Source organism: Poecile atricapillus, chromosome 16 (genome assembly GCF_030490865.1).
Source record: "Poecile atricapillus isolate bPoeAtr1 chromosome 16, bPoeAtr1.hap1, whole genome shotgun sequence".
NCBI lineage: Eukaryota > Metazoa > Chordata > Aves > Passeriformes > Paridae > Poecile > Poecile atricapillus.
The window spans coordinates 11,919,596-11,942,900 of record NC_081264.1 but is presented as its reverse complement, the minus strand read 5'-3'; the positions used below and the strand labels follow the sequence as shown (position 1 = coordinate 11,942,900).

General features: G+C 41.3%; 2 protein-coding genes across 3 annotated transcripts; both read left to right on the top strand.

The window, feature by feature from the left end:
* The first annotated feature begins 1,732 nt into the window (after positions 1-1,732).
* On the top strand, positions 1,733-12,059 carry LOC131585596 (solute carrier family 2, facilitated glucose transporter member 11-like). 2 transcript variants are annotated; one of them, XM_058851892.1, is made up of 12 exons: positions 1,733-1,886; positions 2,483-2,581; positions 3,429-3,589; positions 4,153-4,277; positions 5,678-5,807; positions 5,946-6,094; positions 6,693-6,880; positions 7,899-8,009; positions 8,079-8,180; positions 9,207-9,282; positions 10,219-10,346; positions 10,980-12,059. In XM_058851892.1, exons 1-12 carry the CDS (start codon positions 1,863-1,865, stop codon positions 11,184-11,186), a joined length of 1,500 nt encoding a protein of 499 aa, XP_058707875.1. In that variant the 5' UTR covers positions 1,733-1,862; the 3' UTR covers positions 11,187-12,059. The 2 variants fall into 2 exon arrangements, with proteins under 2 accessions (XP_058707875.1, XP_058707874.1); XM_058851891.1 differs by having other exon boundaries at positions 1,763-1,886; positions 2,463-2,581.
* Positions 12,060-12,766: 707 nt separating this feature from the next.
* On the top strand, positions 12,767-23,040 carry LOC131585595 (solute carrier family 2, facilitated glucose transporter member 11-like). Its single transcript, XM_058851890.1, has 13 exons — positions 12,767-12,845; positions 14,915-14,979; positions 15,852-15,950; positions 16,350-16,510; positions 18,036-18,160; positions 18,398-18,527; positions 19,102-19,250; positions 19,805-19,992; positions 20,129-20,239; positions 20,748-20,849; positions 20,998-21,073; positions 21,746-21,873; positions 22,210-23,040. Exons 1-13 carry the CDS (start codon positions 12,782-12,784, stop codon positions 22,414-22,416), a joined length of 1,605 nt encoding a protein of 534 aa, XP_058707873.1. The 5' UTR covers positions 12,767-12,781; the 3' UTR covers positions 22,417-23,040.
* The last annotated feature ends 265 nt before the right edge of the window (positions 23,041-23,305 follow it).

The window sequence follows — 23,305 nt, the reverse complement described above, 5'->3', positions numbered from 1 at the left end:
CCACTGAGTTTCTCTCAGTGTGGAATTAAACTGCAGATGGCTTCAGTCATCCACAATGAGCAGTCCAGTGTGGCTCAAGCTGGCTTAGAACCAAACCTGATTTTCAGCTCTTTACACAGAACTGTTTGACACACCTCATGAAGGTGGGGTTCAGGTGTTTATCCATTTCTCAGCAAGCACTTCTTACAGGTCTAATAAAAAATAATTACAAGATCTCCTTAACTCAGTAATCATTTTTTTAACATGAAACCGTGCACAACTTCCAGTGTAGCAGCTTTTTCAAGAATATAGGGGCATCTTCAACAGAAATGCTCAATTTCATTGACTTGAAAAAAATCCAAGAAGCAATTTCCTAGAATGAAATTCTCCTGAAATTGCTAATAAGGTGAAATAGTACCATGGGTCAGAATCACCAGAAATCCCTCAAAATGTAAGAGAAATTTCACTGTGAGCTGGTGGAATTTGCTGCTATTTGAGGTCCTCAGTAATTATTTTTAAGGGGTGAATCCTTATGACATAGCCTCCCTACATCTCACTACAACTTGAGAAAAAATACATAATGAATAGGAAACATTAACATTTTGAAACAATAGCCAAGAGATATGCAAATGGTTACAATGTCAGTGTTGAAGAGAAAATACAAAAAAATGCCAAATCATTCTAAACACTCTTGCCAGCCAGGATAAAAGGCATTTGCTATGCAGTTATACAGACAATAGTTGGAATTGCACAAGTAACCAAGGTTTTAATATTAACATGCATTTTTTTTTCTTTTATTTAGACTCACAGGATTTGCAGTGAGCCCCTCTGTAAATAATTGCATTCTGTGTTTAATAAACTGAAAGTACAAGTCCTGAGGGTGAGTTTGAGCATGTACTGAGTGTCTCAGTATAACCTCATTGCCCCATTTACCCCCACCAGGACAGTCCCCCAGCATGAGGAGAATGAGCAAAGACTTGCAAGGTGAGAAGAGCACAGGGCATCACCCACTCCTGAAATCCTCACTGAAACCAAGCTTTTTTTCCAAGTGCTGGCTCTACACAGAGCCACAGTTTGAGCTTTACCTCTCAAGAAAGGAGCCTCTGGGAATCAAAGGTGATTTTTCAATTCCTGCAATGCTGATTTTGGAGCCAATCTGTGTCAAAGCTGAAAGCTGAGGGAGTAAGATCCCAGTGGTGCTATCCCAATTGATTAGGGAATTTCACCTGCTCTGACAACTTTCATGAGTCTTGGTCTCTTACTGCTTTTTCACCATACCTGGTTGGCAAACATCCCCATAAACACCAGACAACAAATACCCTCCCTCAGCCCAGCCTAACTGATTCATAAGGCCAGAACAGCAAAATTAGCCTCTGAAATTTGCATATTTTTCTTCTAATGATGATATTTACTTTATCAAAGAATCTATAGCAGAACACCATATATTTTACTCATTACTAAACAACAGTAGCTAAACCTTGTACCAGCTGCTTTTTGCTTTCTGCACAAAAGCAGAGATACAAACCAGTCTAGATCATAGAAGTAAAGCATTTTACTGTTCCTGGAAAACTATTTGGATTTTTTTGCCTGAAGTTTCCCTTCCCAAAGCCCTCACTGGTCCCCAGACGCAAATTTTCTCTGCTTTGAAACTTTCCCCCTGGAGACTGGACTAGATGTAACTATTTCCTGAAATATTTAATCTGGCAGTGTTAACTTTGGCCAGTTGAAGTAAATATAAGTGAGTGAAGATGGAATAGTAAAAATTTAACTCTGATCCCTGAAGCCAAATGCCCACTGCTGGAGCAGCAGGCAGGAGACAGAGAGACACAAGCCTGTGATGACAAGGACACATCACACTCTGGACAGCCAGCCCTCAGCCAGAGATGACCGGTTTCCTATCAAACCTGGTAAGTATTTGTTGGGTATTTACATCTGTGATATTTTTGTCTGCTCCTGGGGCTTCAAAGAAAACAAAATCGGTGTCTTGGTAAGAACAAGGCTCCTGTTCACTACAAGCATCTTGCAAGTGGTTCTGCCCACTATTTTGAGGTATTACAGCACTTTGTGTGCTCTGGCATCCATCTTTACCATATTTTTATCAATATATTAATGTGTCTTAAAAGTTTTCATGGACTGGAAAATACTGGCTTATGTAGAAATATAATTTGATTTGCTTACCTGGTAAAAAATAAAAGTGCATTTCTAAATGCATCTAATTATTTAGCGCAAGGCAAGGCAGGCAGAGGTTTTGAGAGGCAGGGAACAGGAGTGGATGCTAGCAGCCGTGGTGCCTTGACAAGGATGTTTGTGGAAGCTGCACTTCCTTGAGTTGGATAATGGGAAATCACAGGAGGATGTACATCTCACACCAGGGTAAGCAGAGGGAACATTCCTACCTGAAAATCCCCTGAACAAATGAGATGTTTCTGGAGAATGAAGGACAGATTGTGAGAACAGCCTGATGTGGCTACAACCTTAAGAAGATTTTGTTCTGCTTCTGCAGGTACAGTACAAGGGGCTCTTTCGAATGATCACTGTCCTGGGGATTGGTGGCACATTCCAGATCGGCTTTCAAATTTCTACCATCACCTACATGTCTCAGGTAGGCAAAGATGCACATGGTACTGGTTAATGAGAGCACTGAGTCTCCACTGCTGCCTGAGGCTGCTCCTCTGGCATTCAGAAAGGGTTTAATCACAGTATTCTCCTCTCATTTCCCATTTGCTATGCTATCATGAAGAGCAGAGCATGTCAAAGCGTTGCAAACAGAAGAGAGATCTGCAAGCTGTTGTTAATAGAACTGTTCTCTGAAGATGCACACTAACTAGGGTGGCATCTGTCTCCCCTAAAACCTTATAGCACATGTGCCTTCTTCAGTGGTTTCAGTTGATATTTTTATGGTTATCCATCCTCACAGAAAAATAGAACAAGTGAGCCATGCTCTGGGAAAATGTCTGCTTCTCTCCACTGATCCCAGGTAAAACTTCCATTAAGGACACTGATGTCTAGAGGGAAGACATCATTATTCTGTGGACATCATCTTAGTGGAAAAACATGATTTTCCTTCTTCAGAGCACTAAGTTCTGAGCGAAAAAATATTTAGGAATTGCACTGAACAGGTTGTGTGTAATGTGGCATTCTTGGCAGGTATGTGAGAGAAAACCCATAACTCATTTGCAGAACTTTGTAGTACTGTTTACACTTTCCTGTAGTACCAGTCCATACTTTGCTTCCTCAGATTGCAAGGATAAAAACCCCAAAGATTGGGATTGAACTTTTAATGAGCACAGCACTCTCTATTATACTATGCCTGTCAGCTAATTCACCCTTTTAAAGCCTATGTGAAATAATAACTTCAGCTGAAGCAACAAAATTATTTTGTAAATATAATTAAAAACCTGCACTTCTGATATAGGTATTGTTAATGATTTTTTTTTTTTCTGTCTCAGCATGTTAAGGCTTTCATTAATGAAACTTGGCTGGAGCGCTATGGCTATCCCATCCAACAGGATAACCTCTTGTTCCTGTGGTCCATCACTGTGTCCATCTTTGGCATAGGAGGTCTCTTGGGTTCTTCAGGAAGCAGATACCTCACTGTCAAATTTGGCAAGTATGTATTTTTAAAGACAATTTGTCCATTGAGTCTTAGCTTAGGGAAACAATAATCAAGGTTTTAAATGAGACAGACTTTCACACTCAGTCATGGCTGTAAGCACAGCCAGCTCAGCTGTGGTGTCAGTGATTTTCCTGCTCCCTGCCCGTGTCCTGGGGCAGGGACTGTGCTGCAGGGCTCCTCAGACTGGGGCAATCTCAGCAACAAGGAAAGGCAGCACCTGGCTGAAGTCAGAATGTGCTCTTGAAAGGGCCACTCAAAACCCAGAGGCATTGAGATCCCTTTTGGTGTGGCAATAATGTGTTTTGCAGTGTTTCAAGTGCAGAAAAGCTTTCAGAGTTTTTTCTTCTACACAACCCTGAAACTCCCAAACTCCCAGGTGCAGGCAGGTGCTGAGACACACCATGAGTCCAAAGTACCCAGGGCTTATTTTGTCCTGGACCACATATGTGTCATTTCAAAAACTATCAAGACAACTTCAGCCAAGACTTCCTGCATGGCACTCTATGCCATTTCCCTTCTGAGTTACCAAAAATCTTTCCATTTTCTTGCCCTTACAGAAAGAAATGTCTCTTGTGCAACAATGTGCTCATGATAGTGGCAGCATCTATCATGGGCTGCAGTAAAATATCCCAGTCCTTTGAGATGGTTCTAATTGGACGCTTCATGTGTGGAGTAAGTGCAGGTGAGTGACTTCTCCCACAGGTCAGCAGAATTTCACAAAATTTTACATCTTTATTCAATGTAAATAATAAACCTCCACTAAGAAAACAAAATGTTGAAGTCAGGGATCTTTTGTAAGAGGATTTTCCCTAATGCTCTCAATAAAGACCATAATTATTATTAATTTCACAAATGAAATTTTGCTTTGCCAAGTGTATCAGTATTCAGAGATGTCAGAAATGTTTTGATATCACACCAAAAAAGGGATTTTATGAAGGAAAAATATGTAAAATGTTTTCTTAAATTTAGCTAGCAGTGCTGAAAATTATATAGTTTAAAGATATAAATTTAAAGTAGGAAGTTTAAAGCTTAAAGTTTAAAGTATTTTCACAAGGGGGAGTACTCCAAGTAGTAAGTCCTTGGGGTTAATACAAAGATCTGGGCTTAATAAAGCAAAATCACTCCTGGCAAGTGACTACAGGCAGTAAAAACCTCCTGTGCTGCCATCAGTATTGTTTTGTATTTTTTCCCGACGCAAAACTTGCCTTTCTATTGTTTGCATATTCACAGGGATTCCTCTTTTAACTTATTAAAGAGTTAACTTAGGAGTTAATGCCTATTTTTTCAAAGAACCAGATTTTGTACATTGCTTCTCTAACATACAGATGTGTTGAAGAGCTATGGCTGTAATTGAGAGCAGCTTGCCCACAGGGGCCTTGCTCTGGTCTAGAATCTGTATCATGTCTCATTCAAAAACCTGATTTTTGTTAAAGAGGCTGCAATCAAAAGAGAGTGCTTTGCCATCACATACAGCCAGGAGAAGAACAAGCTACATTTGAAACAGATAAAAGGGGCTGTGATGACTACATCAGGAAATAGCTTCTGTTCCCAGATTAGTATTTAGCATGTCTGAGTTAATAAATACAACTGGAAATATCAACTCTGACTGAAATTATTGCTGGATAGCAGAAAATAAATACTCTTGTCTCCACTTAAATTACATAGAAATCAATATTGACTCTAGCACTATATGTGATAATTTGCCATGAGCCTACCAGACACCTCTTCAGTAGCATTATGTCAGAAAAGGTTGAGATTATGTGGGTTAACTACAAGCATGTTAAATACTGCTAAAATGTTATTTATTTAGCCCTTGCATACTCTGTGTCCTTTAAAACAGGCTAAGGCTCACAGGAGATCTTATGACAAGATACACTTTAAAGGGAAAAATGTACTTTTCTTAAGATCAGGAAACTGCACACTGCAAAGAGGAACAATACTTTTGTAAAAAAGTTGAAAAATCAAGTACTGAAAGTCTTGTATGTGAGTTATGTGCCAGATTACTTAATTATTTACATCCAGTTTTATTTTCAATGGTTATGTCTTCTTTCTTCTCTCCCATAATTCTCTCTTCACCTCAAGGTCTTTGTGTTCCTCTGCACCACCAATATGTTGGAGAAATTTCCCCCAGGAAGCTCCGTGGATTTGCAAACTCTACTTCCTCTTTCTTTTGGTCACTGGGAAAAGCCATAGGGCAAATTTCAGGACAAAGGTATCGTGCAATTGATTACCCCCACAATTCATTTCTGGATCCCTTCCTCCTTTTTCTTCTTCCTCTGCTTTTCCATCCATTCCTGCCTCTCCTCAAAGCCGATGCAATGAACTTTAACACACATTTTGTCCCTTCCAGGGAGCTGCTGGGCAGCCAGTCACTGTGGCCAATGCTGATGGCCTCCTGTGGACTCCCAGCACTGGTCCAGCTGGTCACGCTTCCCTTCTTCCCAGAGTCCCCACCCTATCTCCTCATGCATAAAGGAGACCGGGAAGGCTTTGAAAAAGGTAACTGAGGGCCTCAGGTTCCTGTCCCTCACTTGACTTAGAATTATTTTGTGATGCTTGCTTTCCCCATATAGAAAAAAATTACTAGGACAAAGTTTCTCCCTGCTCATTTCCCACAAGGCTCTGTGAATACCTACCAAGTCCATTATTGTTGTAGTCCCCACACAGAACATGAAACTACTTCCCTCTATGGCTCTGTATTACAAAACCTTCCACATCTGACACCACCTGCACTGTCAGTCTGATGATTAATGCTAAATGATAAATGAAAAATAGCTGTTTGCACTGCAGGGCTCCACTGGGCACCCCTTAGCTCTGGTTATTTGCTGTGTACCCTGCTCACACCCTGAGAGAAGGAGGAAGGCAGAAAAGCAGCCCCATGGGCAGGGAGGGAGCCCTTGTGCACCCCACTAGGCCCCTGTGTGACACTGGAGGGGATCAGGGCTCTGGAGCACCCTGTAAGACATCTCAGCCTCTCAGCACAGCCCCAGCTCACAAATGCTGGAATGCCAGACACCTCTATCACCTACTCAGAAAACTTCTTAGGGAATAAACAGAGCTGAATTAACATGGCAGGTCTCGCTCTCCTTCTTCACAGCCATAAGGCAGCTTTGGGGTGAAGGCCAACACCAAGCAGAGATTGATGACATCATGAAAGAGAAGGCAACAATGAAAAACACCAAGATCTTGAGTGTCCTGGAACTAGTGAAAGAACCAGCTTTCCGTTGGCAGCTGTACATGATAGTTATTCTGACCGCCACAATTCAGCTCTGTGGCATCAATGCAGTTGAGTGTGTTTCCCCACTGAAGTCCCAAGATATCACAGCTCACAGGAGCTTCCTCCTTTTTTCTCAGGCTTCTCAGACCAAGCCTTGCTGTCTGCCAGCCCTTCTGCAGGACAGCAGCAGCCACAAAGCTTGGCTGGGCTCTCTGTGTGACATCCCTGTGCCCAGCTCTTGGTCCTGGCTGGAGTTAGCTGCCTCTGTAGTCAGGCTCATTGAGCAGCCACCTTTGGGAGCCACTGCAGAGCTCCAGGGCTCACTCTTGTGGATGAGCCCACTCTCTGCTGGCAAAATCTGTAGTTTTATGTGACTGCTGCTCTTTCCCCTGGCTCTTAGCACCCTGAGATGTTGGCATGGCTGTGCTCACTCTGCCCTTAAAGCTAACAAGCAGCTTCTTGTTCTGCAGCTTCTGCAGCTCTGCTCTTCCCACAGCATTGCTTTTCTAGGATCCTTCTGAAGTCACAGCTCTGCAGTTGCCTGCATGACCCTCCTACCTCTAACACCACAATGCAGCAGCATCTGTAAAGGATATACACAGCTGAATCTAACACAGCTTCAACTGAATCTTTATCACCTCAGTGTATCTCCAAACACTAGCAGAGATACTTGAAAAGAGTTGGGTTTCCCCCCTCATGACTCCATAACCCATACTCTTCTTTCTTAGGAATATCCTACAATGATGTTTTCGGATGGGTTCTGAAAACAAGATACACCTGGCTGTTTCTGAAAGTACCTAAATCAGGAGTCTGCAAACCTAATTAAATTGTAGTAGCTGGAGGTCCAATTATCCCAGCATTTCATCTTTTGTCAATTTGATTAATGAATTAATTATATAATGTTTTATAATATTTTTGTCTGCTGATAAAGTGAATACTACCAAAAAGAGTGCAGAATTCCAGCTCCCTCCAAAGCTGAGCTGCATGCTCCCTGATTAGCAGCTCATACCTAGGGCAGTGTCACACAAGTTTGGGTAAGAAATCAATTATTTTCTTCTCTTACTGTTTGATTTATTTTTTTTCCAGATTTATTTTTATACTTTTGAAGTCCTCCAGGCAGCTGGCTTTGATGAGAAAATGGCCTCCTATATGACCCTGTCTATTGGACTCTCTGAACTCGTAGCTGCTGTAGTCTGTGTAAGTCACATTAGCAGGGGAGCAGGGCACACTTTGCTCTCCAGCACTGACACTGATCCTGTCCTTCAGAGCTCCATCATTGAGCGACTGGGCAGGAAAGTGCTCATAAGAGGAGGCTACTGGATCATGGGTTCCCTGCTAGCTGCTATCACTGTGACTCTGTCCCTACAGGTAAGGAAACTCTCTGCTCACAGCAGATTGCTCTGTCTATTCTATTTCTGATCTAAAGCTCACTGGCAGGACCACGCTACTGAGAAAGGAAAGTGAGGCTCAAGATGAGATCAAGCTTGTCCATACATAGGACTAAACTCTCTCTTAGCCTCTTGTACTCCTGCCTTCCTTTCAACATGATCCCATGACCTTAGCAAGGAGCACACAAAACACTGGGAGACTGATTCCTAACTGCATCAGACTGCAAACACCAAACACCAGCCAGCACAGACCACTAGACCACCCTAGGGAAATGGGCCTTTCTATTCATGCTCTTTCTAACAAGTAACAACAAAATCCCAGACCTTTTGCATCAGTTAATTTGAAATTGAATTTTGCTGCAGATAACTGTGGGGAAGGCACTCTCTGTCCACAGACTGGAGACCAGTTCACTTCTTGAACACTGATACCTCTGTGTCATTGCTGGAGCTTTCTCAGAAGCAAATCACCCATAGAGCTGCTCTATGGATACACTGCAAAACTGAGCTGGAAGCAAGGTGGCAGCAGACTTCTGGTTTTGTTTCATTCAAGAAAGCTCTCAAACACAGGAAAGAGAAATCTTTTTTTTCCTGAAGCATCGAGTCTCATTTCTTCTTGACTAAGATCTAGAAAAATGGCTTTTCAGGACCAGTTATTAAATCCATAACTTAACAAAAGTTAAGATGTGATTTGTCCTTCTCATGTCTCTAAGGATCAGAGGAAGCACTGTGAGGTCAAAAGAAAGGACAGGGTGCAAAAGTACTCTTCAGGCTTTGTTTAACTGAAGCCTCTCTAGATTTGCAGCTGCTCTGCACTGGCAGACCTGAACCTGCTCACCTGACAAAGACCTCAGCAGCTCCAACCACAGAGTAAAGCATTCCCAACTCTCAATCCCCACACACTGAATATTTCCTTCTTGAGGTGACAGTGTTGGAAAAGCAGGAGCATCCCTCTCCTAGGGCTGTTAACAGTTTTCAAACAGAAATTTGTTTGGGCTTTTTTCCCCAGGACTGGTACTTCTGGATGCCATACTGCAGCCTTGCTCTCATTATCCTGTTTACAGTTGTCTTTGCTGTTGGGCCAGGTAAGTTCTCAATCAAAGGAAATAAAGGAATTGAGTCATGTGAGCTTATTAATAGGGTTAGGAAAATACTGTCTTATATGGCACAATATTTAGCATAAGTAAATTAATTTAACAAAATCTTGTGGTTATTTAAACATTGAGGGTCCATAAAATTCAATACCATCAAGTTTGAATTTTGCTAACAAGAGGAAAGGAACACACTGGAAAAATACAGCAAAAATAGAGCAGAAACAGATGGGTAAAAGATTTTTTTTGTTAATGCTAGGGGGGAAAAAAACAGAGAAAAAGAAAAGCAAGAGTTCTTTTAAATTCAGTGTTGTGTAATGTTACATCTTATCCCACACAGACAGCAGTACAGAAGACCTACTTTGGAGTAAATTTTTTCCTAGCATTTGTTTCCTGCTACTCATTAAATTTTATTTTATAAAGGCTAATAATTTTTTTAATATTTGCCTTCCCATATGGCAGGGTTGAATTATTTTCCTAACTCAAAACAGTTGAAATCCTGTGACTTCAAAACACAACTGAAATGCCCAGGGAGTAAATCTGGGAAGATCACTCATTGCCAATCTAGGAGAATCACACTGGAAATTCATTTCAGCATTAATAATTGTCATTCCATCCTGACACATCTTCTTTCATGAGGGGATGTCAGGCTTTCTCAAGTGTCAACTACTTAATTTTTGGATGTCCCCAAATATTTATTTGAGTATTTTACCACTTTAATACACTGATGTCTAGCAGTTTATTAGATACCACAAATATTTTCTTTTGTAAAAAAGAGCAAGATGCTCAGTGCCACTGCACAATTCAGGTACTCCTGCCAGTCCCTTACAGGAGCATCTATCAGCTGACTGTGTAACAGGAACACTCAATCCAAATGCTGAAACCAAACACATCAAACAAGAAACAATTCTTGTTCTTCTTTCCTTTCAGGTGGTGCCACGGTTTCCACCAGGGTTGAAATTTTCAAGCTGTCCTGCAGACCTCCTGCCTTGGTGATCAGTGCTGTTATGAACTGGCTGGGGGTGTTTGTGATTGGCACCTCCTTCCCGTTCATCGTGGTGAGTGCCTCAGCCATGGCAGCAGAGGTGACAGAGCTGTGGCAGTGCTCCTGGCACCTGCTCTCCTTGGGCCCTGATCTGCCCAAGATACTCATTCAGCCTGAAATATTTGTCAAAGGTCAAAAAAGAAATAATTCCTTTTCAAATTCAAAATACTTTGGGTGATGCCTTGGAGAGGCTGCCTAGAACAGAGGCCAGGCAGAGTTAAATGCACAAAGTGTGGATTTATCAAAGGCCTCCCAAGGACACACCTTGGGCAGTGCAAAGCCTGCAGAGGCCACAGCTGAGATGGACATCACCAGTTTCTCAGAGGGATGTAAGTTTGGTCAATCTGCATATCAGGGGTTAATTGTCCAATTAGAGCTTCAGGTAATGAAGTCACATTCACTTTTGCTTACACTTTTCAGGCCTGAGGTGGCCTTGGTTCTCAGACCTGGAAGGATTGTTTAGTGTGAGCTGATGAGCATTTGAACAGAGCTCAGAGTTATACACTAATGCAGCACAGGAGCTGAAAAATAGAAAATATAAAGCTTAAGGCATCATGGGACCCAAATATAAAAAATATGCCAAGAAAGTGACTAAAGCAAAGATAGGCTCATCTTGCTCTCTTTCTCACTTTGTTTTTCCCTGCAGGAAAGACTCAAGCACTTCTGCTTTCTCATTTTTATGGTGGTACTTTTCACTTCAGGGATAATTATCCACCTGTTCCTTCCAGAAACAAAAGGGAAATCAATCATGGAAATCACAGAAGAATTCAATAAGCTAAACTTTAAAAACAAGCATATTCCAGCAACTCCAAATCATGTCACGGAGGATTATACCTTCTGCACCAGGCTTTGACCAGTGTAAGGGGGAATCAGGTTTTTGTAAAAACATAGGTAAAAAAAGACATTTGCCATTTTCTGACTAACAAGTTGCTCCAAATGGACTGTCAGCTTTCCTGTCTGTCACTTACAAGTTTCCTATTTTGCCAAACCAGCTTCTTTCTCAAGCACTCCACTCTGGGCAGCTCTGAAAAGAGATGAGGGCTGATATTAACAGGACACACTTGTGTGAATCAGGAGCATTTTGGCTTAACATGCTGAGTGTAAATCTCTTCTTAACAGAGCAACTAATACACACTGAAACTACACATGTAGAATTTATAAACACTCTGCTGACCACAGAGAAAGGAAAGACCTGTGATCCTCTCTCTCTCTGATTTCTGAGTATGTTTTTACAGTGCTGAAATGGGAACAGTGAAGTTCTTGGCTTGCTCTCTCTGGCTAGCGTTCAATCCATAACAGATTAAAGAAAAAATTCAGTGGAATAGGAGATAAATTCTTTGTTTCTCTAGATTCAACTGAATAACCAAACCTTGCCAGGTTCCCATGCACAGTGCCATGTTGTCCTTGTGTAGTGTCTAGCTTGACAGACTTTAACCATTTCAGATTGCCTTTCAGCAGCAACAGAGCTAAAAGGACTGATGGATAGAATCCAGCCACCATAAACCCCAAGGCATTTTAGATACTCTGTGCTATCCTGCCCATCACTGCTGTCATCCCAAGCCTGCAGATCCTCCTCCAGGAGCAGAATTCCCACAGATATCTCAAGGGCTGTGAATCCCACAGCAACTGAACTGCTACTTTCCTCCTGTGACTTTTAGCTACCTGGAACTTGTTTACCCCAGAAGAACCTCCTCAGACTGGAACTGATTGAATCAGAAACTTTTTTTTAAATATTCAGGCCCATGGGACTTTTCTTTTCTTTAGAAGGTGTTTAATATTCTGTGTGTTTCCCTCTGTTAATGAGAGGCTCACATGCTTGTAGAAGAAAAGCAATGCTGTGAGGAAGAATATTAACAAAGCTAAGGCTTACTGTAAAGCAATTTAAAGTCCAAACTCTAGACTTGCACAGTAAAATAAGTGGTTTTATCTCTGCTGTTGCTTTGACTGGCACATTTACTTCAACTCAAGTAAGATTATTCAAAATAATTCAATTGTTCATCTTAACTGCTGCTTATTTTTAATTGCAAATGGTAGCCATAATAAAAATGGCAGATTGCCTTGTAATAAAACCTCTGGCCTCCACAAACATTTCTTTCTCCACATCATGATCTCCTCAGGGGGAGTTGACTATAGAAAGTTGTTGGAGTGCATAACCTTCCATGATTGGGGTTCTTCATTATTCCTGTCTTTAGTACTGAGTGACATTTCAGGCATCTCATTAAACATAATTACATAAATAGAACTAGATATCTACAAAACATGAAGTGTCCTGAAGTCAGAAAACTCAATAATTTTGTGGTGTTCCATATACATGTAATATGATTAAAAACTACCAGTCATCTGGAGACAGCTACCAATATAGATAAGAAATATCAACTTTTTACAACACAGAATTCTCTCTTCTCTCTTCTTCTCCAGTCATTCTGGAAACACCATTGCATTGGAACAATGCCTGAAATCTTTGGAGACAAGAGCAGAGTGGCACTGTGTAGCATTGCAGACAGACTCTCCAGTGAGTCACTTCTCTGATCTCAGTTATTCATTAGGTGCCAGTTAGGAAAGCCTTTCCCACAGGACCCTCCCCAGGAAGCCAGAGATGCCCTATGGAACATTGCTGTGACAATGAAGCAGAACAGCCATGTGGAGCACAGGTCAGCCTTGGCCTGTGCTCAGTGGAGCAAGAGCTGTGTCATGGGGACAGTGTGGTCAAGGGATGAAACAGCAAAAGGGATGGTTCCAATGGATGTGGCAGGGCACAGGGACAAAGGGGGCAGTAATTCAGGAACACTGTGTGCACATCATCTTCCAAAAACATCAGCTGATAGGTAAGATACGTCTCAAATACTAATTGAGGCAGATATAAAAACTTTAAAAATGTATCTGTGAACTTCTGTCAGCTGGCCACAAAAAATATGGATCTGTATTATGGAAGACTTAGCACAGCTTTGGATAAATGTGTCACACATGACTGTAAAACTGCAAGATAAATGACTAAATGACCTGGTGCTGTGAGATTGACTGTCCTGAGCACAAATCTGATGAAGGATATCTGTAAAATATCTGCTTACTTCTTATTATGAAACTGCACATCTAATAAAGAGGGCCTCAGAACAGTCTAAGCAGTAACAGCACACAAGCAGTACAGTCACTAACCACCATAAATGCAAAAGACATTACACAGGGAGGGAGTTATGAGAGGAAGATTCAACTACACAAAGCAGGAATCCTAAATTAAAGTCCGAGAGTGAAAAGTTCCCATATGTATAAATACACTGAGTAGAAGTTGGTAAAGTAAAACATTAGAAAATATGTGCAACAGGCTGCATTTGAGGAGTGCCTCATGCTGAAATCTGCATTACTGCCTGTTTGTGTGTCCCCCAATATCATCTGAGCAAGGCAGATGCCAGCAGCTAACACGGAATTTCATCCTTTGTCAGATGCACATCATGTTGTTTCAACTCTGTATAACTTTAGAGAAAAGGAAATTAATTCTTAGAATCAAAGGGACTCATTTGTGCTCTAGCAGCAACTTATCTGCTGGAGAACCTCAACTGAAAAAAGAAAAATCCCTCCATGAACCCTCAGCACAAATCAACAGCTAAGTCAAGGCCGTGATGAGGCCCAAAAGTGGCAGGAGAAATGGCTGGGTGGTGTCACACACTACATTTCAAACATTAGCTAGGGAATCTAAGAATATGCTTTGCATATGAAATATTTTCTAGTAAATATGACTGCTTGCATCAACTAAGCCCTTCATGATTTCTTCATCCTCTCCTTCAACTGAAGTGTAAATGGCAAGTGATAGCTAAGCCATTTACCAACTGAATACATTCAAGATCCTCTTAATTGTGAAATAACTGAAGTTAGAGCCTGGGAATTTTCTCTCAGCAGAAACAGACATCAATCCAGCTGTGGAGGTTACAAAACAGCTTCAAAACAACCTTATTCTTCAGACACAAAAAGTACTGCCTAGTGGAAATGCCAGACAAAACTGCCTGATGAATCTTTCTCTCTTCTAGCAAAGAAAAATCATCTACTAAATGCTTGGCTGGTCAAGCCTGGTGTGCCACTGTAGAATTGTTAAGTTTGCACCCCATTTCAAAATCATGGAGTAGTTCAGTTCCTTCCAGTAATGATTAAGTTAGGATGTGCTCCAGTTGCCATCACCTGGAGAGAGGACATCTCTTTCCTATTACATGTCAAAGTCCTGGAGTTCACTGTCCAAGCCCCATCTAAGATTCCCAACAGAGAGCTCTGTCTCTAAGTTTCTCACTTACACTGAGAACTGAGCAGGTTATGATGATGGGAACCCTGGTTAAAATTGTTTTGTCTGTCCCCTGTCCCCCAGCAGAAGACAGAGTTCATGAAGCATACAGGTTCTGCAAGGGACACCATCCTGTTTACCTGGGCTGGACGTAACTGCTGGTTGAAATATTTAATCCAACAATCCTAAACTTTGTACGACAGCTGGAATATGTGTAATTAACTCAAAAACCTCTGAAGTAAAATTTAACTTCAGTAACATGGGACTGGTTCACTGACACTGCTGTTGTATAACGTGAGCATTTGGTTCTTTGGCAGGTACCAGCAGCGAGCAGCAGGCACTGGCTCATTCACAGGAGATGGCTGCCTTCCTCTCCAACCTGGTGAGTACCTGCTCACATTCCTCAGGCCTCTTTGACTTACAAAAGCCAAAGACAACATAATAGTAGAGATTCAGGTTCTTTAAAGATTTTAAATTCCTTTGTTAAATAGATCATCTTTCCTTTCTGTGTTTAAACATCACAAAGAGCAATGGGGCTTGTGGCCATGAAGATCCTGTTGCATTGTCTTTTCTATGCTATAGGATGAAATGAAATGAAATGAAATAATGAAATGAAAATCTAACAACAGCTCTGGTTCTTCCACCACTGACTGTGATACTATACTTTGTCTTCTAAATTACTGAAAACAATACTAAATATTAAGCATTGTGATTACTTCCCAAAATAATGAATATGGTAGTGGTGCAGCAAAGGGCTAAGAAATCATGACAAACTTTTAAATCAATTATTTTCTTCACTTCATCAAAAGATAATTAATATAATCCATCAAGAGTTTCCATAATCTTAAAAAGGGAAGAAGTGACATGTATTATCATCCATTATGGTTTGGTGTACATTGGTTGCTGTAGATTGCAGAGAGGGAGAATGCACAGACTGACACCTTTATCCAGCCAACCTGTCAGATGCTGCAGGCACACAGTGAGAGTTGTACTGTCAGGAACACCTTTTCAAACTCCTTTTCCTTCTTGCAAGCAGAGTGGTGAATTATCACCCTTACACCCATGTTGTTTGCTCTGGCACTGTGGCTGATGGTTGAGTTTTGGCAGCAGTTTAAAGGGATTCTGAAAAATGTTTAAATTCAAAAGGATCTGAAGTGGACAAAGAGGAAGGACCAGTGTGGCTACAAAGTCTCTGGCCTTGCACAAAACTAGAGTAGTGAGAAGCTGATGGAGCATTTTATTTTTGCTTTGCAGGTTCAGTTCCGTGGACTGCTTCAAATGATCTTAGTGCTGGGAATTGGTGGTAGTTTCCCATATGGATTCCATATTTCTGTCATCAACTATCCTTCTGTGGTAAGTGTCGTCATCTCTCTGAGCCTGAGCCTGAGCCCGCTGTTCTCCCATAAATCCCAAATCCCAAATCCTGATATGTCTAGGTCTTTTATTTGGCTAACAGCAACACCACATGTGTACAGAACTTTTCTTCCTGAAAAGAACGGGATAGCATTTTCTGTTTTAAATAAGCTGTTGTCATGTCGTGTACAAGTCCCCAAAGCAGGGCACAAAATGAACTCTCAACATGCTCACCAGGAAGCTTGAAGAATATGCTGTGTGACCTCAATGAACTTGTTTTACTTAAAAAAGTCTCAAAATAAGTCTAATATGGAACCAGAGTCTTGATCTGAAGTACAAGAGCCAAATGTGAAGGGATCTTACACCCATCATCCAGGCAAATCTCGCTTTATTTTCCAGCACATCAGGAAGTTCATCAATGAAACCTGGATAGATCGACATGGCTCTCCCCTCCATCCTGAGACAATCATGCTGTTGTGGTCCTTCATTGTGTCTGTTTATGGGATAGGAGGATTCCTGGGAAGCCTCTGCTGTGGCTACCTGACTACAAAATACAGGAAGTAAGTGCTTCTTGTAACAGCTCAGCAGTCAGAAAGTACAGGGAAATACCAAGGAGGACAAGTAAGTCCCTTCTCTTTGGTTGAAGCAGCCCTGTTGAAGACAATTGATTTGGTTTCCTGGCACATCCACTTTTTCCAAGCAGCCTTCTGTCCTATTTATCTGCCCTCCCCAGGGAACCATGCTCTGTAAGGGCTGCAGTCATCATCACATCACCAGATCAGTGCCTCTGGGAGTAGTGGCATAGGTTCACATTCTCTTCAAGGTCCCCTTTCACTAAGATCTCCCAAGCTTTACAAACTCCACCAAAGGAGCTGTGTGTCTAGTGTTGTAACACATTATATGCAGTTACTCAAACACCTGGAAAATATCCTTATATGACGAAGAAGAGTCAGATTTCCATTTAAATACACTCATTTTGGGGTGGTGACATTACATTAAATATTCAGATCTACTCTAGAGAAAATACCGAGAGAGGAGGAAAAAAAAATTGCTTGTAATTCCACAAAGATATAATCAGCACCAAAACAAATGTCCAAGAGACATCTCTGTTCTTGGCAATCCATGTTACTGAAAGGCAGTTCCAAACTATCTTTGCCACTGGACAAAGGAAGGATTCCTCACCAGTCTGGTCTGTTCTCGGTGCCTTGTGTGTAACACCACTAATTTCATTTGCAGAGAAATTGGCAAACATATCTTCTTGGTGTGACCCACTTAAAGATCTGCTCCACAACACACTGATCCAGGGGCCCCTCATTTGGGTCTCAACAAACCATCTTAGCCTGCCTGCAATTGTGTTCTTTCCTAACAGGTAAGTGCCCCCAAGAAATTTCTTGTGGGACACTGCCTCATCCCACACGCTGAGAGTCTCCCAGGACTGGAAACAAGATCACCTCTCCCATGGCTTATTTAACACGTGGTAGCCTAATTGCTGAATCACAGCCTAAACTCAGAGTCTCTGTGATCCTTAATGTGTGCAAGGGGGCTCTTGTCTAACAAGTGTCACAGCAAAACATCTGAGTGCAAAAGACTGGGCCTGAGACACCAGGGTGGTGAATATGTGATTCTGACTTGAAATGAAATGTGCCTCTAAAAAACTCTGTCTGCCATCTCAGAGCACCCATTTAGCCAAGAGTCTTTAGTATGAGCCATTCTAGAATGGGACTTATGGACTCAGACTATTTCTGGGGAACAAACACACATGTTATGAAAACTCAGAGCCATTTAAAAATCTTGGTGGCAAACTGGGCCAGTCCTTCAATATTTTTCCCTACTTGTACTGTGGAAATGATGACAAAAGGGTTCCAACTGTTTAAATTCTTACCTAAAAAAATGTATTAATTCAAATCTAAAAGATCCTAAAATTATAAAGAACCATTTTGACTATCCTAAGTTGAAATTATTTCAGCCATTCCTCAAAACAGTAGGAATGGCTGTACCATGCTTCCTGTCACAACAACAGTACAAGAAGTTCTCATTTCACACTAAATTCTCAAGGGTTTTTGTTTGTTTGTTTGTTTTTTTCAGGAAAAAGTGCCAAATGTTCACCAACCTGATCATGTTGGTAGCTGCACTTTTCATGGCCCTCAGTAAAACAGCCAAATCCTTCGAGATGATTCTGGTTGGGCGCTTTCTCTATGGCATTGGTTCAGGTATGTCCAAGGCCTGCAGGCCCCTGACCAGGGGTTGTCTCCACAGCCACCCTTGAAGAAAGATTTCTAAAAGCAAATACACCAGGCACTCAATAAAAGTGAAAGATATAATCTCTTTTGCAAGAAATTGTAATCTAAATACCCAAGTGAATGGAAACAATATAAGAGAGGATGATGGTCAGAAAGTTAAGCTTTTGTGAATATTTTAACTGTTATTTATCCTCTTGTATGTTCAAGGTTTTTCTCTCAATATACATCCTCAGTATGTAGGAGAGATTTCACCCAAGAAGCTGCGTGGGTTTACCAACTCCACTGTCGCTGTTTTTCTGACCCTGGGAAAACTCACAGGACAGGTTGTTGGGCTACGGTAAATTCTCCAATTTTTCTATCAGGTTACACTAAAAGTAGAAATGTTTCTATAACTTTACCCTCTCCCCTAGTCAGTGACAGAGAAACACTCACCTCCTCCCCAAAACATGCCTTAGCTTATGCCAGAAGAAAAATATTGATTGTATTTGAGGGAAATATGGTTTTAAATATAGAAGGCAGAAAATTATTTACTCATAATGTGATTTCTTCTTATTTTCACACTCTTTCTATTAGGAGACTTCCCCTTCAAAATTCTTTGTACTTAAATGAAAAGTCTTGGCAAGCTGTTTTGCTCTTGTGGCCAAGCAGTCAAATGAGTCTCATCAGCTCTCTAGACATTATACTGGGTTACAATGATATTAGGAAAGATTTTCAAAATATCAGCTAATTCCTTTAAAATCAATTGTCAGAAATAAAAATAGGCAAATTTGTGAAATCTGCCAAATTAAAATTCAGGGGTTTACTCCAGTGAGCTCTTGAATGGAATCTGAGCAATCTTTATCACTCAGAAAAACTTCCTCAGCATTCATTCCATTATTTCAGCATGATTTTGTTTCACATACACTTTCCAGGGAGATTTTAGGAAGCGAAGCCTTGTGGCCATGGTTGTTAGCATCTAGTGGACTTTCAGCATTGGTTCAACTGGTTACCCTCCCATTTTTCCCTGATTCACCATCCTACCTCCTGATACAGAAGGGTAATGAGGAAGCCTGCAGGAAAGGTAGAGTGTCTGCTTTCCTCACTTACTTCCCTCCATCTGCTGTGTCCCAGTGAGAGCCGCTGCAGAAGATGAGGCAGGGCAGAGCTGTGCTGCCCAGTGCAGTGCCAGGGAATACAGGCAGCTTCACAGACAGCAGCTGAGGTACCCAGGGCAATGTCTGCATTCACCTGGGCCTCACTCTGCCTCATTCGGCCCATGAAGACAAGAAACACACATGTATATCAGCTCAACTAACATTTCCCACCTTGGTGGGCACTGCTTTATTTCTTTAAAGGAAATGGTTCAAGCAGCTATCCTTTATTCTACTGTTAAACAAAAAGTACTCAAATGTTTACTTTGTTTACAGTTAAGTAAACTCCACATTAGAAAGCTGTGCTATACTGACAGCCAGCCAGACAAAATCCTTCAAATTGCCCCTGCAGCAACCAGATGGCAGCAGCAGCAGCAGCAGCAGCACCTACCCCAATGGACAGGCAGCCTAAAGGGTTTAATGCAACCACTCCTGATGGAGCTATCCTGGTAGGATAATCCACTTCCCTCTTTCTCCCCTACAGCCATCAGGAAGCTCTGGGGTGAAGGAGACCACCAGGCAGAAATTGATGACATTATGAAGGAGAAGGGTGCAATGGCGAGCACGAAAACCTTGCGTGTGCTTGAAGTAATAAAAGAGCGATCTTTGCGCTGGCAGCTTTACATTTTGATGACTGTCATGACCACGCTGCAGCTCTGTGGAATCAACGCAGTTGAGTGCTCTCTTTATCCCCAGGATGAGACAATGCCAGGCAGCATTACAAACCTCTCAAAGTCAATGTTATTAAACCAGCTTAGAATTGTATCTCAAATGCAATTCTTTTCTTTTTCCTCCTCCCATTTTTCAGATATACTTCTATTCCTTTGAAGTGTTCCACACAGCCAAGTTTGAAGAATACCTTATCCCATACGTGTCCCTGGGAGTTGGGTTGTGTGAGTGCTTATCCTCTATATTGTGTGTAAGTCTTTTCAGATTTGAGTTTGAAGGGAAAATTTAATGTGGTCAACAACTGCGCTTTTCCTTTCTTGTAACTGGGCTCAGGGAAATTTTGCATAACCTAAGCCACTTTCGTGCTTCTGCAAAACCACAGGCAGGATACAAAGAAGTTTTTTTCCCAATTATTTGCATGACTGTGTGTCTTCAGACTCACTTTTTTCTGCAAAATAATAATTTTCTGATGCTCTGGATTAGATGTGTGTACATATGTGTGCACAATTTGACATACACCAGCATGAAAGAGAGGAAACTGTCTAATAACAGTTTAGGATTGACTAATAAACACAGTTTCATTAATAATGAATTTGTTTTGAAGAAACTAATCAAATTGATTAGCAATTAAGAGACTGTCAAATGACACTGATTTATGGCTATTATTTAGACAAGTCTTCTGCACAGAACACATGGAGAGAGGAGGAATTATTTCCTTTGAGAACTGGGGGTTGTGATCCATGTTTTCTGCTTTCCAGAGCACCCTTATAGACCGGTTTGGGCGGAAGGTGCTGCTCTGGGGTGGATACTCACTGATGTGTTCTGTGCTGGCCCTGCTCACCATGACCCTGTCACTGCAGGTAAAGAAGCCTTGTGGCCACTTCCCCAGCCCACCTTCCTGCTCTTCAGTGGCAGGAGATGTATAAAAACTTCAGCCAGTGGCAGGAAATACAGAGCTCTGAGATTTTGTCGTGTGTCTAATGGTTTGTTATGGTTTCTCACTTTTAGCATCGATTTTTCTGGATGCATTACTTCAGTGTTATCTTGATCTTTCTGTTCGTTGTCTTCTATGGAATTGGACCATGTGAGTACATCAATGATTATGCTGGCAGGAAATTTGGTATTGTATTGACTGGCAGCACAACTGGCAGAGGAAGAACAGTCTAGTGCTTGCTAGAAAGTTCTGGAAATTAAGGAGGGAAGGGCAGACATACACAAGAGGGAGACAGGAAAAGGATACAGACACCTGAAATTTTATTGCTGATCCGTGATCTAAATAATTTAAAATGGTATCATCTTCTCCCAAGAGTGTGAGATGGAAATTTCAAAATAATTTCTAAATTAATCAGCTAAAAACAGGATTCTAGGCATTGCCAGGTATGTTATAGTAATTCTCTTCAATAACTTAACAAGTTAAGCTTATGCCTTCCAACATGCTCCAGGTGGAAGTGGCCACAGGAGCCAAAAGGGAGGCTGGTTTTATAAACCACTGCACCAGTAACAACTGCCAGAGCAATATGGAACTGCACAGACCCACTGATACCAGAAAAAGGATTCCAGTACCTACAAGAGGAACCTAAATTAACTGCTGGACTCCATTTCTGGAATCAAGGTCTTTCACCCTCATAGCAGAGGCCACCTATCAACAGGTCACCTATTCTGCCTGCCCATCATCTCTGCCACTGCCATTGGCAGGAGCTTCAGCAGAAGCAAGGAAAGAAATAAACCTGGTGTGTGCTTGGCTTTGCTTTTTCAGCGGGAGCCACCATATCTGTGATGGTTGAAATCTTCAGCCAGTCATACAGACCATCAGCCTTTCTGATTGTTGGCTGCATCAACTGGATGGGACTGTTCGTACTTGGGATGATTTTTCCAGTAATTGTTGTAAGTGACTCTCACAGGATCCCTCTTTCCAGGCTAATCTATTTCCAAATGCTGACAAGGGGAAAAATAATAGCAATAAATTGCAATGACATGCAAATCTTAGTGCTCTATCCAAACACCAAACCTGCTCAGAAATTCCCCAGGTTTGTCGAGGAGCAGCAATTGGACTCAGGTCAAACATGGGCAGTGGAAATTCCTGGTTTGATACCTGTCCTGGACTGTATATTGAATACACCTTTGAATCTGAACTTCTAAGACACAGGCTTGCACTAAAGGGCAGGGAAATAAAAATGAGTTTCTTGTTTTCCTTAAATTGTTTTGCACTTCTGCTTGCAGGATAACCTTGGACCCTTCTGCTTCCTTATCTTTTTGGGAATCCTTGCTTTATCAGCAATTTTCATCTACCTGTATCTTCCTGAGACCAAGGGAAAGTCAATCATGGAAATAAAAGCAGAATTCAACAAGCTGAACTTTGGGAAAAAAGAAACCTCTGTCACTGAAAATAACTTTCCTAAGGAACAGCTGTCTTGCACCAAGCTCTGAATGTTCAGAGAAGAAATTTGCATCTCTTAGAAAAGACAGGAAACAATGTTGCAATAGAACTATAAAGGAAACATTAAAAACAGACTGCAAGCTCTTCTGTCTCATTTATTTTTTCTTTTTTAAGGTAGATATGAAAATCATTATTCTAGAGTAACACTAAGTATCTCATAAGCAGGAACCTGCTGGCAAACAGCTCAGAGTATCAGAAATACAAAAGAACAAGTGAAATATTTTAAGAGGACAAACCAAGGTAAAGACTGATTAAGAAGGCTCAATGACCAACAGTCATGAGGTTGGGGAAACACAGAAGTCTAAAATATTTGGCTGACAGGCACGCAGAGGAAAAGCTAAATACATGGTTTAGGGTGACCCAAGCAGATACAGACTAAAAACTTAACACCTTAAGTTCAGAAAACAGGTTTCAGCATGACAAAAGAAAAAAGTATTGGAAGTGAAATTGCTGCACAACAGTCCTGGAGATGTAATGGAAATCCCAGTGGAAAACACCCTAGCAACTCTAGGCAGGGAGAAGGATCTGCTAAACTGAGATATTCTTGCATGCAAAAGAAGTAAAATGGCTGCTATAAAATAAACCAGACTTTGGAGAGCATCTCTGGTGTCTAAGGAACTGATTTTCAACCTGGTGCATCAGCTTCTGGGAATTACATCAGATGTTTTCACAGAAGAAAGAGTTTGTTTTGGAAATGTTTTTCTTGTTATGTAAGCAAGCTGGGAATAACGACTGATTATTGTACCCAGCAGTAAAAATAAGTTGTGAAGTTCAATGGAAATAGTCTAAGTTTTTCCAAGTGACCAATAACAAGTATAGGATGACTTGTAACTAAACACTTTAGATCATGCCACCTGCTTTCCTCTAACCACTGAAGAA

Excerpts from the sequence above, each read along its gene's own strand:
- LOC131585596 (XM_058851891.1), top strand. The coding sequence starts at position 1,817 with ATGACAAGGACACATCACACTCTGGACAGCCAGCCCTCAGCCAGAGAT. Across the intron at positions 1,887-2,462 it reads CCGGTTTCCTATCAAACCTG|ATTTTGTTCTGCTTCTGCAG; the intron begins GTAAGTATTTGT and ends AACCTTAAGAAG. Across the intron at positions 8,010-8,078 it reads TCGTAGCTGCTGTAGTCTGT|AGCTCCATCATTGAGCGACT; the intron begins GTAAGTCACATT and ends CCTGTCCTTCAG.
- LOC131585595 (XM_058851890.1), top strand. The coding sequence starts at position 12,782 with ATGCCTGAAATCTTTGGAGACAAGAGCAGAGTGGCACTGTGTAGCATT. Across the intron at positions 12,846-14,914 it reads CATTGCAGACAGACTCTCCA|GTACCAGCAGCGAGCAGCAG; the intron begins GTGAGTCACTTC and ends GTTCTTTGGCAG. Across the intron at positions 19,993-20,128 it reads AGCTCTGTGGAATCAACGCA|ATATACTTCTATTCCTTTGA; the intron begins GTTGAGTGCTCT and ends CCCATTTTTCAG.